Genomic DNA, 14,357 nt, shown 5'->3' on the forward strand with positions numbered 1-14,357 from the left:
AACATCCCTGACTGATTCTCACGCTTCCCAGCAACTGCAGCTTATGTAACCGTAATGTTTACCAGCAAATGCTGGCAGCGAACACCGTGTTTGAAGGTGAGCTCTATGGTTGAAATGCAGCCTCGTGCGTGGACTGCGATGTGGCGGAGGTGTGTACCATTTGAAGGGCTTGCAAGGAACCTGGCATGCCGCTCTATGGCCTTTGAGATTTGCATGCGCCGACACATGCGAATCTCGAAGGCCATGGTCGCTCTGTGAATGGTAGAAATGTTGGAAAAGGGGTTTGTCTTTGAGTTTCTTCATAACAGGATTATGTTTTCATATATATTCAAATTACAATCTGACGCTATCATGTCTGTAGGTTGTAAGTCGTGCTTTATGATTTTTCTGACGTATTTTACTTTGAGAAATTCAATTAGTTCAGTAACTTTGTGCTACATGGAGGGCCTGCATGCTTGGGTATGCGTGGTTTGGAATGAGTTTTGCCAAAACGATGGTCAAGGCTGGACGGGAGGCACCGACGCCGGAATTTCTACAACACGGGGCCCTTAACGTTATTATGTTAAACGCCGCCAAGTTTCTCAACACACTCGCTTACTTCCGGGTTGTTCATAACTTGAAGGATGCTCAGCAGCATTCAATTGGACATTGGGCCACCCCTAAATCTCAAGTTGGCCCACCCCCAAATTTGAATTGGTGCCACTTCCAGATTTCAACTTGGTCCATCCCCAAATTTAAGTTGGCCCACCCCCGAATCCAAATTGGTCCAGCCCAACATTTCAGTTGTGCCCACTCGAAATTTCAAGTAGGCCCACCCTGAAATTGAAGTAGGCCCACCTTGAAATTGAAGTTGGCCCTCCTAGAAATTGAAGCTGGCCCGCCCCCAAATTTCAGTTGGGCCACAAGTTGATCCACCCCTAAATTTAAGTTGGCTCGCCCCCAGATATTATAAGTTGGCCTATCTCCTAATTTAAGTTGGCCCACCCACAAATTTCAAGTTGGCCCACCCCAGATTTCAGTTGACCTAACCCTTGCTCTAAGCTCTCCCATACATTTTGTAAAGAGCTGTATCTATCTCTATGGGGATTCTCTTTTTATTTGATTCTTTTGCTTTTGTTTGTTCCTTATCACTCAAAAGCTATCAGTTGTCTACATTTACACTATCATAGTGATGAAATGTCTTAACTTTGCAAATTACGTATTTGTGTCAGCCAGAGAGATACAAGCCATTACACAAGCCATTACACAATGGCTTGTATTTTTTTTCAAGCTATTACACAAGCAGATACAAGCCATTACACTTTTCGCTTGAAAGGGCTGGGGAGTCTGCTAAAGAATGCTTATGCAATAAAATAAAATACAATAAAAGATCAAATTGTATATGCGGATTGGCTGCAATGATATCGTTGTTGTTTATTTTGGGCTTTGAAATCTTTGCACTTGGGAGTGTTGCTAAAATGCTTGTGGCACACAAGGGAAGACCGCAATGTTTCATTTGTCTGCGCCGTGAGATAAGTGCAAACAAAGTAAATTGCATAACAAGAAGGCAAAGAGGAATTGAACAAGTACTGTCTTTTATTTGAAGCTACTGCTTTCTATAATGGAAGTGAACCAGACTTGTGACAAATGTACTGTGTTTTTACACACATAGCCCACCCTAACAAATACTAACTTAACTCACCCACACAAGTATAACGTTTGGAAAAGACAAAGAAAATTGCATTTCTAACTGTATATGAAACTGCTCAAACCTTTGTGAAGGCAACCTGGCAAAGTTGTCATTGCCAAGCGAACCTTCTGAGGAAATGTTATTTTGTGTGTTCGATCATTAAAGCTTTCACTGCTGTTTCCTCGTTAAACCATTGGGCAAATTCATAGCAACGCAGAGCACATTTATAGATGAATAAAGTGGAATATGAAGGTTAACGTTTATTTGCAACTTGCTCGCCAACTGTAAACATACCTACTTAATTCGTATCAGCATGCATTGGAAAATATGGTAAGAGCGTTCATCCCATGATCTCTGCTAAGTGCTGTGTCCTGATTACGCAGTCTTGAATGTTGCATTCTAGTATTTTTTGAATGTGTATGAGAATACTGAAAAATGAAGGTCTTCTCTCTCTCTCTCTCTCTCTTTTTTCTGCCTACACAAGTATATGGTAGAAATACCTATACATTGTATACCATTTGTAAGTATTGCATTCTGCTTCTATTTGATTTTAATATTTGGGATATAGAAGCCAGATGTTTAACTTTGGCCAGGAATCTGCTTTCTTTTAGCATTTTTGATTATCCTTTTCTTCTTTTTTGAAGTGATAAGTAGTTACAGGCTGGCAACTGCTTTTATGCCTATTACAGTCGATCCTGGATGTATCAAACTCGGATATATTGAACAGTTGTAAAATTCCTTTGGAAATATACCAACGTAGTACTACGCTACATCAAACTCCCATTCACTGACACATTCGGCACATCAATTGCTGTGACATGCTGCACCCTTGCAAGTGCGCTTCTCCTAACGATTGTGTGATCACTTCTCCCGTCATCGTAAATATTTAATGCCGACAAATTTGAAATGTAATTGTCAAACAAGATGTGGAATGTCATACAAGATATTTAATCTGAAGGTCAGTACATGCCATGGAGGAAAAATGAGCACGGTGCTCTCAGTCTTGCTTGCAGCTCATGTGGATGGCTCATGCAAACTGTGGCCATTCGTTAACAGCAAGAGCAAGTCGCCACTGTTTCAAGAATGCGAAAGGCCTTTCGGTCTGATATGCATTCCACAAAAAAGCATGGATGGCACTCAATATTTTCACTGAGCGGTGCCGGCACGGGATGCTGAACTGTGGGGACGCTCTGTGCCTCCGGGTTTGTCTTCTTGTGGACAGAGGCATTCCACAAGTGGCGAAATCGAATCCGACCCCAACCTCCACTTGGACAGATCTTTACATTAGTTTGAATTTAACAATATCACCACATGACACATCCACACCTCACGGAAATGCCCATTGTGGCAGTGGCGGCCAAGACTTGTTACTGTGCGATTTGCAGGTCCACGCTGAACGCGTTTCATTCATGTTTGCGCACTTGGATGTTCTGAAAAGATGGATGCCACTATCGGAACTAACAGCGTGTATGTTGTGTTGGCAGTCACCAATGCAGGAGCCAGAGGGGAAGGGCAGAAAAAGAAGGGACGCATCGGCCACGAGGCGTTGGAGTGCTGAGTAGCATAAATGAAATAATGCGCATACTTTTTAGGATGGTCAAGAAGCGAGGATGACCGGTTCCAACAAAAAGCCGATTCTGAAACCTGAGACAACCATTCACCTGGCTTGTTGCCGATGTATGATGAGCGGCTGTCACGTGCTGTAATGGACATGTGGCCTGGCACGTTCATGCGCAGTTCAATTCTTTATTCAACATCGTCATGAGGATGTTGGGTGCATCGACAAAAAGCCAGAAGAAAGGCTTGACAGAAGTCGACGCACCCTACAATGACTTGGCAACAGTATCGCAGTGTATCATACAGCATGTGTAAAGCATTCGCAATAACAACATTGACACAAATGAAACGGTATTTGAACATTACAGGCAAAAACAAAAGCAAGCACAAAGCACTATGACATAAGTGTCAGCAGTACAAATGTCAGTACAAAGTGTCAGTACAAATGTGCTCATGGTGGTATGGCATGTATCCATACAGCCTAGTTTGCCTCCAATGTGCATGCATTTCTAGCGTTTCTTAATAAAAACGCACACAAGCCACAAGGCGGGCAAAGTGCGTCGCGGTCTTCCGTCAGAGTGACACGGGTTTAGCGTTGCGAAGACCATTCTGCCGCATGAGTGACTTGCAACATTCATGAGCAAAATATAAGTTGACTTTTGTGTGGTCGACATGACTTTCGAGAAGAGAATCCACACGTCTTCACGATCTCTAGAAACTCGGATATATGCGGAGATAAGCTTCAGATAGTCATATTTTATATTTTGAATTATCAATATATTGAACTGTTCTGCGATCCCCTTCGAGTTCCTTATATCCAGAACCGACTGTATTTCCTTTTTTTGCATGCAGTAGGGTGTTGCAAGTGCTTGAATCGCAAAATAAATTTTGTTTTTGCATTTAGAAAGTTGTAGGCTGTAAGAAACCAACAGGGAAAGTTTTACATGGCCCAGTAAACTGGTTGCCTCTTTTGTCTGGCATATATTTATTTTTTGGGCTCATTACTGCATATTCAGGTGCATTCTAAATGCATTGTAAGTACTAGTTCACACAGTGCTTGTGTTGTGTTAAATACCTTTCTCCTCACTTTTGGTGCTCAGTTAGAGACATTTTGAATCCATAGAAACCAACTCACCCAGTTTGTTTTTGTCAGAGTTTAAAGTTTAATGCACTTAAATGCAACAATATAATCAACCTATTGGGATAGATTATCATTTGCAAATAATGGACAAGCTGCTTCTGCACTCGGAGCTTTATGTGAAACTATAGACACCAACTTGCCAACCACTTTCCCATGTTATTAGCTATGGTGTAATACAGGATCGCAGATGCATTGCTGTAACAGTTTCGGCCTCTGTTGCTGCACACTAGTTTGTCTCTTTTCATTTGGTGTTCGGTGCAATATGTGGAAAGTTTTGCACTTGTTATGATTGCCAACAGCTGCTGCTTCACTGGTTTTCGGCAGTGCATTGTCTTTTTCCCCTTTATGATGCTTTGTTGGTGTAATTGCAAGCGTATTGTCGCAACTGTGACAATATGCGACAATATGTCACAACTGTGACAACTGTCACTGTGGGGTGCAAATTCAAAATGTGTTGTTTCATTGAAGTTTTTCTTTCAGTAATGAAGAAAACAAGATGAAAAACCCAACCATTCTTTTGTGCTTATAGTAATGAACACTTGTGGCTTTTTATTTATTGATTGTTTTAAAACTGGCCTAAATTCCTGCTGGCAGCTGCAGTGCTGGTGCAGCAGTATGCTATTTTGGGTTTATCTTTTGTCGTGAAGCATATTCCAAGTGTATTTTCTTGCTTTATTTGGACTTTCATATGCCTTCACAGACATAACAACATAGCTGGGCTAGTTGGTAATGATTCATCATAAGAATGGAAGCATGGCACGAACAAGGACGAAGAAAGAAAATTATGTGGGTGTTAACTCCCAACTGTGCTCGGCTATACAACCTATGCACCTCTTATTTGCATTGTATGTGTGCAGAGGGAAAAAGCTATAGAGACAGTGGAAAAAAGAAAAGCTGCATTATTTAAACGTGTATGGATGTACAATAAAATGACTGACATAGTGGCAACGGTGAGTGAATTAATTGTACTTGAGGCCTACCATATAAAGAAATGCTTGCAGTTATGCATCAATCAATCACGCATGACCCTGAAGTAATAAAAAACAATTTTTTTTAGTATGCACCAGTGCATATAGAATGACTGTAAACATGGCAGACAATCTTTCAAATTAATTGAAAAAGAAAATTAAGAAGTGAGTAAGGGATCCTTGTTTAGTAGTTTTTGTTTGTCTTCTGTAATATTTGTCAGTTTGTGATCGCACAACAGGTAATATTTATGTGCAGCCTATACATGTGAAGTCTCGTGTAAATGAGAGTTCATTTGCTGAAGCATAAGACATTAGGCTTGGACAGTAAAGTGTACATCTGTGATGACATGGCAAGTAAGAGTCTTGGCTTTTTCTTTTCTGTTTTTGGTTTTCTTGTGAAGATGGCGTGTGTTCGAGCCATTAATACAGTTAAACCTTGGTATAATGAACTAGGCAAAATCGGCAATTGGCTTTGTTTCAAAATTTCGTAATATTGACTTTTGACGTTTTATGCAAATAAAACAGGCACCGATCGACTTTTCTTACACAAATGGGGCTGCAGAATTTACCGGAGTATCGGGCAATCGAGAAAAGCAAATGTGAATGATAAAACAATTCATTTTGACGAATTTGGGAGTCTGTGACGAATGATGCAGTTTTATGCCATGGCGACAATATCTTCACGTTCGCGGTACGATGTAAAGATATCGTTGAAGCCAGCCACGCTTTCGTGTATGCACTCAGCCGTGCTTAGAGCCATGTGCAGCCACGGCCGGCTGAGACGTGCGTGCGCTAACTTACCCCTACTTGGCCCCTTGCACGTGCTTGATCGGGTGAGCTCTCTCCCCTTCCCCTCTTTTCCTTTGCTTGCACGGGAAGGCGGGTACTTGTGAAGGCACCTTCTTGTCTCACCCTCACACACTTTCTCTTGCACCTAACGCACGCACGAAGTGCGCAAGGGGCAATAGCATCTTATCGCACTTGGCCTTTATACGGAATATGATCCACTTCGACAGTTGGGCCGCGAGATTTGAGAACTGCATTTGCAAGCAGCAGCTTGTAATTCAATCATTTGACCATCTGCTTCAGCTGAAATTTCCATTTATTGTCTCGGCGTTCTTTTGTGGTGGAAGTGAAATTTCGTTGTATTGAAATTGCACACACACATTGTTATGTCTAGATTCTAAATACATGGTGTTCTGTGGACAAGAGGTTATGAAAAGTTAAATAAATTGTTATATTGTCACGTGGTGGTGACGTTGAAGAACACAGTAGCAATACTGTGAAGGACAATACTAACTTTTATTGGGCGAACCTGTGTCCACAAAAACAGGCTACACTTATAGCACAATGATAGCGGCGAACGCGGTTGGCGATCGTCGAAAATCTGATCAGCGCGTCAAGCGCGTCGGCTTTTATACAGCAGTCGTCGAATGTTCCAGACTAATCGTCGGGACCCGTGTGCCTTTCACAAAGTTCTACACCATTCGCGTTAGGTGATGAAATCGGATAACATAAGGTTCGGCGACAACAGACAGTGGGTTGAAGCATCAATAACTTTCTAGAAACTTCAGATACATGCAGGCGCGTCCCGCGTTGTGTGATAACATTTGTTAGGCGGCGGAACGTGGTTGCCCGATAAAGATAAGTGCATGTGCCAATATTGAGAATTTCTTGATATTGAGGATTGTGATATTGAGGTTTAACTGTAATTTTACTGGTAGGGATGAGCTATGTAGCATTCTAAAGGAGTCGGACTGAACTTAAAGCAAGTTGAGAGCAATTTTGCTGCGCCGCAACAGACCAATTAAAAGAAATTGCATTGAAAACTATGACTTGACACTGACGTACCAGCATTAGTGTCCTGGTGCGAAATGTAAAAAATTAAAGGTTTTGCCTTCATTTTGCCTTATGGCATCTGCCTCTAGCCTTGAAATTCACACAAAATTGAGTTTTGCAAGGATGCTTTATCTGCCTAAGATCTAGCATTTATCTTTAGTGTCCTTTTTGAAGAGCTAGTACCTTTCCTCTGTTTTTTGTTCCTGTTTGTATTGTGCCTGAATTATTATGCTTTGTATGCCTTTGTTTGCGATCAGTTTATTCAGTGATACCATCAGACTCTTCTTGCTGACGTTAAACCTTGGATATTTTTTCCTTCCTTTCCTATCAGACAAGCGACGACCAGGCTACGAGCTATACCATCCACCACAGCAAAGAAGTTTTGGCACAACGTCCACTAGACCAGCGCAGAATTCACACAACTGGTCTCGGAAAAGCTCAACCACCAGCCAGTCCTCAGACATAGCAGTCAATGACAAAGTGAGCACAACAGCATTTCATTTCAAGTTCTGGGACAGGGATGAGGTCTTTTTGTGCCAAGCATTATTCGATAAGGTGTTGAGAGGTCCGGAAGTTAATTCTAATTTGCAGAAGTTATATAGCTGCCGAGTATATCCGCTTTCAGATGAATGCACTCTCGGAATTCATAAGCACTTTGCAATAGTATTTCATTTCTTTAAACGGCAAGTACACTGTTGTGGGCCAAAGAAGAAAATTTTATTTCTTTATGCAACTGTTCAGAAACTACAGTTCGGGCTCGTTTTCATCTTTTTTTCCTTCTTTTTTTATTCATGGGTTCCTGAAGTTATGGAAGTGCGCTGAAACCTTAATTTAACAAAGTTGTAAACTACAAGCATGCCTAAGCTAAATTTTGTTATTGAGGTCGCCATGTTTTGGCAGTCCAAATAATTTTTGTTAACATGGTCAAGCATTTCACAGCTTTCGGCAAGAGCTTGTGCTGTAGTTACAGAATGCGAAAGCCCATGTCATTTTGTGACATGCCCGTTAGAAATGCATAGCCTGAAATGCTACAGGAATAGTATGAGCTTGGTATGTGAAGGGATAATGATCTCAGCGGCCGACTGTTGAGACCAAGTAAGCTGTGATAACACGCTGCATAGAGTATCATTTTCCATAAAAATGTGCCACCTGCACTGGCATACAGCGTGTGAAAACTCTGTGCTGTTCAACGAACCTCAAAAGCATACAATGGCTTCACAGCTTCTATGGTAGTCACCACTGCACGGACCATTTTTTTCAGGCCTGGGCCCAACTGAAGCGCAAAAGTGCCATGTATTGGCCTGCACGAGCCCGGCCTGGACCTGTCGATTCAGCCATTAGCCCGTGAGCCTAAGTGAAGCATGGTCGAGTTCTTGGTTATTGTGAAGCTGCAAGCTGAACACACACAGCTTATTGGTGTTCGATGTTGAAAGCACACACATGCAATGAGCAGAGAGGGAAAGTGGTGAAGCAAGCTGGTGACTGTCACCGAGCGGGGCACATCGCCTGCTAACTGTTCAGGAAGGAGGAATTGCAAAAAGAACTTGAAGATTATTTGCAAAAGGCAGATTTTCGCTACATCAGGTTTTTTGCAAGAGTTGCTGCTAAACAAAAAATCGTAAAGGGAAGGTACATCCTGTGTTGACCATGCCTGCATGTTAAAATGTAATATGAACGACTGTACTACACTTTCCAAACAGTTGCCTGCCAATGTATAGTGAACACATTGTTGAACACAACACTTCCATACTCACCACTAGCTAGCTGTTTCATCTCACTTTCGAACCTTGAGTAATTTATTTAAAGGTGCAATGATGAAACTCAAGCCAGTAAACTTGGTGTGAACGTAAATTTAAATACGCTGGTCTATTGGGTTTCAGGAATGCCATAATATACTTCCACTGGAAGTTACCATTAAATAGAAATTGGTAGAACTGTAATGGAAGATGCTATCTTTATTGCTTTGTTTGGTTTCATTTTAATGGCATCAATTTCTCAGTCAATAATTTAGGCACCTGTGTTTCATAGCACGAGCCAGTTTGGCTCTCTCCACATTTGTTTCAACACGTAGGCTGTTAAGCACATTGCATGTATAGCATAGGCAATATAGTTCTTTTTCCATCAAGTTGGGATATGATATGCTTTTTGTTCATGCAAATCGCAAGGGACCTGCATAGTGCTAGAAGAACAAATACAAGGCAGTGAACTCGACGATTCAGCCACTTAATGTGTGAAAATATCATTTAAAGATATGAGCTGAGAGATAAAATTTTCTTTGTTTTGTTTTATTTTCCATATCCATTTCATAAACATTGTGAAATTTTGCAGAATCCGTGTTGCCTTAAAGTATTTATCTAAGAACTGTGGATACTTGATAGTATAAATTTCATTACTTTGACTAGTTATGTTATAAACTATGGCACAATATTCAGCTTTCTTGAACAAATAATGAAGAAGTGAAATAGAAACCAGTAGCGAGTGCACAATATGCCGTTAACACACGAATTAATTTGTGAAATAATATTCCAAAATTTATTTGCTGCCACTTTATACAATTACTTTAACCCTTTGAGGGTCATCTTTTTCGCCATATGCGACCGCCCAAGGTAGATTTTTTTATTGCAGATTCCAATTCTTCTTAGGGACTTATTTAGAAAAAAAATTCACCTTAATTTTTCTAGGGTGACCATAAAGTGAGAAAAAACATATTTTGCGGTGGTATGTATGTTCTTTTCATTCATGAATAACAACAATAAAAAAAGAGATAAGCCTCTAAGAATAAAAAATTTAATGCATTGATATACACATAGTTCAAGGCTTTGAAAATGTGCACACGAGAATATTTCGCAACTCTCGCCCATTCCTGCTCTTGCACTAATATTTACGTCCATAGCATAATCGAACTGTGTAGGTGCACGCACTCAAGAAAACTGTGGTCGTGTGCCCATAAAAAAAGCAAAAGGTGTGACAAACTTCCGCTATCCATCTTGTCGCCAACCAGAGGCAATTAGTTTTCGCGAGTATAAAAAAAAAAAAGCAACGGAAACGCATGCATGGCGGCATCCTTCGTATGTGCGCCCTGTGAGCACTAAATGAGCGAGAAACGAGTGGTAGCCCTTTGAGTGATTCGTAACGAGATAGCCATCAATTTTGCAAGCGAAAGAAGCCGACACCGCCCCTGGAACAAACCGCCGCCTGCCCGCGCGTGCGCCAATGCGCGAGCGGCAGTGTATAGACGTGCAGGAGCAAACTAGCTCTAAAACAAACCATGCAACAAAAACCGAGTGGGGGGCGCATGAAAAAAATTCTCTGTATTTCCACATAGTGGCAGCACATGACAGAAAAGAAAGACTTAGGAAATTGGCACGCTTTTTAAACATACAGACGCGCCATAAATATATGGCATTGACTATTTTTGGACATGTTCGCGATGCCGTATATTTAAGTCATTGACCCTCAAATGGTTAAGAACACATTTAGAATTTGCTTCATTTCTGTCTTTTAATTAAAATGATCACATACAAGGCAATACGAAGCGGCACATCAATGACTCCTGCCAAAAATATACATATTTCAGCGAAATGAACCCCGATATAACGAAGTTGTACTTGCAGCGGAAAACTGTCTTAAATTGTGAATTTTGTTAATTCGAGGTTTTAAAGTTTCAGCATTAAAAACCCAGATCCCAAATTCCCAGATCATTCCGAGTGGATAATATCTTGTTAGTAAGCACTTATAAAAAAATCGCGAGAAGGTCAGGCTATACTAGCGTGGTTATGAGCGCCAGCACATGCGATGCAGATTGCACCGAGAGCAATGCATCGATGTTGTTCATGGCGTTCGAGATTTGCATGTTGTGATGCGCAACGCCGTAAATCTTGGATGCCATCGCTGACCGCGTTTAGTGCCTGCAGCAGGTGCCCACATATTAAAAACAGAAAAGTAAAAATGCGCATAGTGGTCCATAGCCAAAAAAAAAAAAGTCAGTTTCGCCAGAAAGGTGGAGCATTGATGGTGATAGCAAAGTGACTTACGAAGTAAGGTTCATAATGTTATCAGTGTCACGCGTGCTCGGGCAAACATTAAGAGATCTCATTCGATGACCACGAACTCGCAGTCACAACACAAGTGAGCGCTTTGTGTCTTGTCTCGGAAACTTGAGGTTACATGACTGCTAAGACTATATGTGCAGGAGCAACACAGTGTTCTTGGAAGCAACATCCATTTTGGCTTGCTGCGGAGAGATTACCGCCAAGATCGATTCGGCGCATGGCTTGTGCCTGGACACGCGCAAGGAAAAGGCAGATAGCTACGTGTGTCCTGCCCCCCCCACCCCTCCCCCTGCCCCCAGTGCATGCTTGATCATGTTAACGTGCATTTACTCCCTCCTCATCACTTTTGCGCAGAAGGAATTGTGAGCCCTCATGTTTTTCGGAGTTGTTTACTTACCAACGCGACAAATGGTGCAGCAGTGTTTCCTGCCTACCATGTCCCGGTGCACTCACTTTGACATCGGTTTTGCTGCTCAAACTTTTCATGCATAAGGACGCTTTAAATAACTTTTGTCTCAGCCAACACAGCTTTTTGTTAGGTTTTGCTAGCCCAACAGGCTCCAAGTTCATGATTAAAATGGCCAAAAGCTTTGTTTAATGGAAACTGTCACGAAATTAAAAGACATGTCTTTTGCCACAAGTTAAAACCACATACAGTCGAACCTCGATATATTGAACAGCGCGGTGATCGCAAAATAGTTCGATATAGCCAGAATTCGATATATAAAATCAAGTAGAAAACGCGTCAAAAACTAGCACAAATCAATCAATGAACCAATCGTGGCGCAAAAGATACTCGCATGAAGCTTCAAACAAAGTATTTATTTCGTTCGCTGAAAGTACTGAAGCAGCATAGCCTGCTTCATATTGGCAACTGCGTGCTTGACCACGGCGTCCTCAACATAGTCCAAACGGTCCACAAGAGACGGTCCAGAGCCTTCTATTGCGCCGCAGTAGCGGCGTACAACGGCCAAAGCAGCTACAGCCTCAGTTGCAGTTAGGAGCGGGGCAACATCAGCGCTTGCTGGATCAGCCTCGGCAGCGTCTTCGTTTGGCCGCTCAGCAGTCACTTCTGCCGCGATCTCCACGTCTGTTGACTCCGCCACTGTTCCGGTGCTGTTGTCACCGCCAACGAAATCCTCAATGCACATGCTGTGTGGCTCAGCACCGACAAAGCGCTACAACTGGCTCCACGGCCGCCTCGATCACGCACGCACGGCGGGGGCGCGGGCGCGTGTGATTGAGGTGGCCGGGCTGGCTTACGGCCGGGGAGCGCGCGCTCCCCTCGAGACCGGCCGTGGCTGGCTCCAAGCCGCCGCGTGTGTACGCCGCTACGTTCAAATGGCGCCCTCGGCGCAACCTATGTGGGAGCTGTCGTACGCAGCAGTCTGGAACGCCCATCGCGCCGCCGCTATCTTCGAGAGTGTTGCGGGAAAGCTCGCCTCCTGTCAACAGAGCGCACTTGGTCTGGGGCGGCGGAGTTCGATATATCCATTTTACATCCGGCCCCGTTCGAAATAAAAAATTAAAAATGCATGCGATTTTCCACGTGATATAGAAAGCGTTCGATATACGCAGTAATTCGATATATCCGTGTTCGATATATCGAGGTTTGACTGCAAAAGGAAGACACATAAAGACATGGACCAGCTGGTGTGACTTGGGCTGCGACCCATGAATATATGTAATGCACATACACACATGGGCAGGCTGTTCACAAATCTACGTTATCCAGCGGTCAAACGATCTTGTTTACGATTTGTAGGGCACGATAGATGTATTGCTAATGCAACTTCAACCTTTCTTTTTTATATAGTAAGCTTCCATTAGCTCACATGGTGTTCGATTTCTACTTCTGCCAAGAATCTTAATGTCAGAAAAATGTGGTTTGACATGCAGGCCTTGCAGTGCGCTGGCAAATGGGCCACGCATCTTTCATTAGATTTAGTTCGTGTTCCCTGGCTTGTTCATTTATGCAGCGTCCAGTCTGTCCTATGTAGGACTTGCCGCACTCAAAGGGAATTTCGTACACCACCCCCGTAGCGCATTTTATGTAGGACATGCCATGTTTCTTGCCACAGCCTTGCGAACCGGTCTCCTCGCGAGTGGTTCTTGAACAGAGTCGGCCCAGTTTGACAGAGGCAGCAAAGGCAATGGGTACGCCATACCGGCCTGCCACCTTCTTGAGGTTATGGGAGACCTTATGAACATATGGAATCACTGCAGGTGTTACGATTCTGGCACTTTCTTCCTCCCTTGTGGCACTGGTGCCATCACATCTTCACATATCTTTACATCGAGAGTATGAAGCGAAGCCAGCCACGCTTTCGCATCTACTCTGTCCCCATGCCTGATAGTGTTGTTGCGACTCGGGGGTCCAAAGATTTGGTATGTCCTTTCCTTTTGGAGGAGTGTGGGAATGTAGGGCTGGGCCCGATATCCAAGATGTTTTACACACAAGTTTATATTATATATTTACAAGAGTTTCAAAGAACCAGAGAAAAATAAGTTCATGAAGAAGTTGTAGCAGCCGATGACTCTCAGTATCCGCTTCTCTCTTTATCCCCTGTGTTCTCATTGTTCAGTCGCCTTCCCCCAATCCGGCGTCAGGAGACGGATGACATTAGTTTTTACCAATCCAGACGTTTGTTGCACTTTCTCTCCAAAGGGTGCTTTGTCCAAAAGTCATGCACATCACTGTAGTTGGGTACAACTTTAGAAAAAAGGGGAGGCCCCGCCCAGATGACCGAAGTGCGACAGCCAATAGCCTCCGCAACTAAATTAGTCCCGCTCAAAAAATCGTGCTTCTGAAACGCGTGAGTCTCGGTATAATACTTTTGTAATTTGATGACTGGTTTGGTAGAGCTCTCGTGATTGGAATGCTACAGCAAATGCCGGAGCGCGAGAGGAAAGTAACCCCGTGCCTTCTACAACGCTGCGTGTCGTCTGCGTTTTAGCTTTACTGAAAGGGAACAAACTAGTAAGAGCTGCTCTGCATGGCTTTTGCGCTGGTTTACATGTACACGACACATTTATACTCATTTTCCGAGCGTACAATGAATGAGGTGCTATTTAACAAGTACATTAAAAATGCATTTATCGAGACCATTACAAACCTGTGGCGAGAAGAC

At 42.8% G+C, this 14,357-nt stretch overlaps 1 protein-coding gene across 7 annotated transcripts in view; it reads left to right on the top strand.

Annotated features, from left to right (window-relative positions):
- Positions 1 to 14,357, top strand: part of LOC135905524 (tudor domain-containing protein 7-like) — a 151,945-nt gene that overhangs the window by 31,361 nt on the left and 106,227 nt on the right. For 6 of the 7 annotated variants that reach the window (XM_070535523.1, XM_070535529.1, XM_070535527.1 and 3 more), the window contains 2 exons: positions 2,154 to 2,189; positions 7,506 to 7,654. In XM_070535523.1, the coding sequence (XP_070391624.1) occupies positions 2,154 to 2,189; positions 7,506 to 7,654 (185 nt within the window). The remainder of the gene's footprint in view (positions 1 to 2,153; positions 2,190 to 7,505; positions 7,655 to 14,357) is intronic. The other variant, XM_070535528.1, reaches the window with a different exon arrangement.

This window comes from Dermacentor albipictus, chromosome 3 (assembly GCF_038994185.2).
Source record: "Dermacentor albipictus isolate Rhodes 1998 colony chromosome 3, USDA_Dalb.pri_finalv2, whole genome shotgun sequence".
NCBI classification, from domain to species: domain Eukaryota; kingdom Metazoa; phylum Arthropoda; class Arachnida; order Ixodida; family Ixodidae; genus Dermacentor; species Dermacentor albipictus.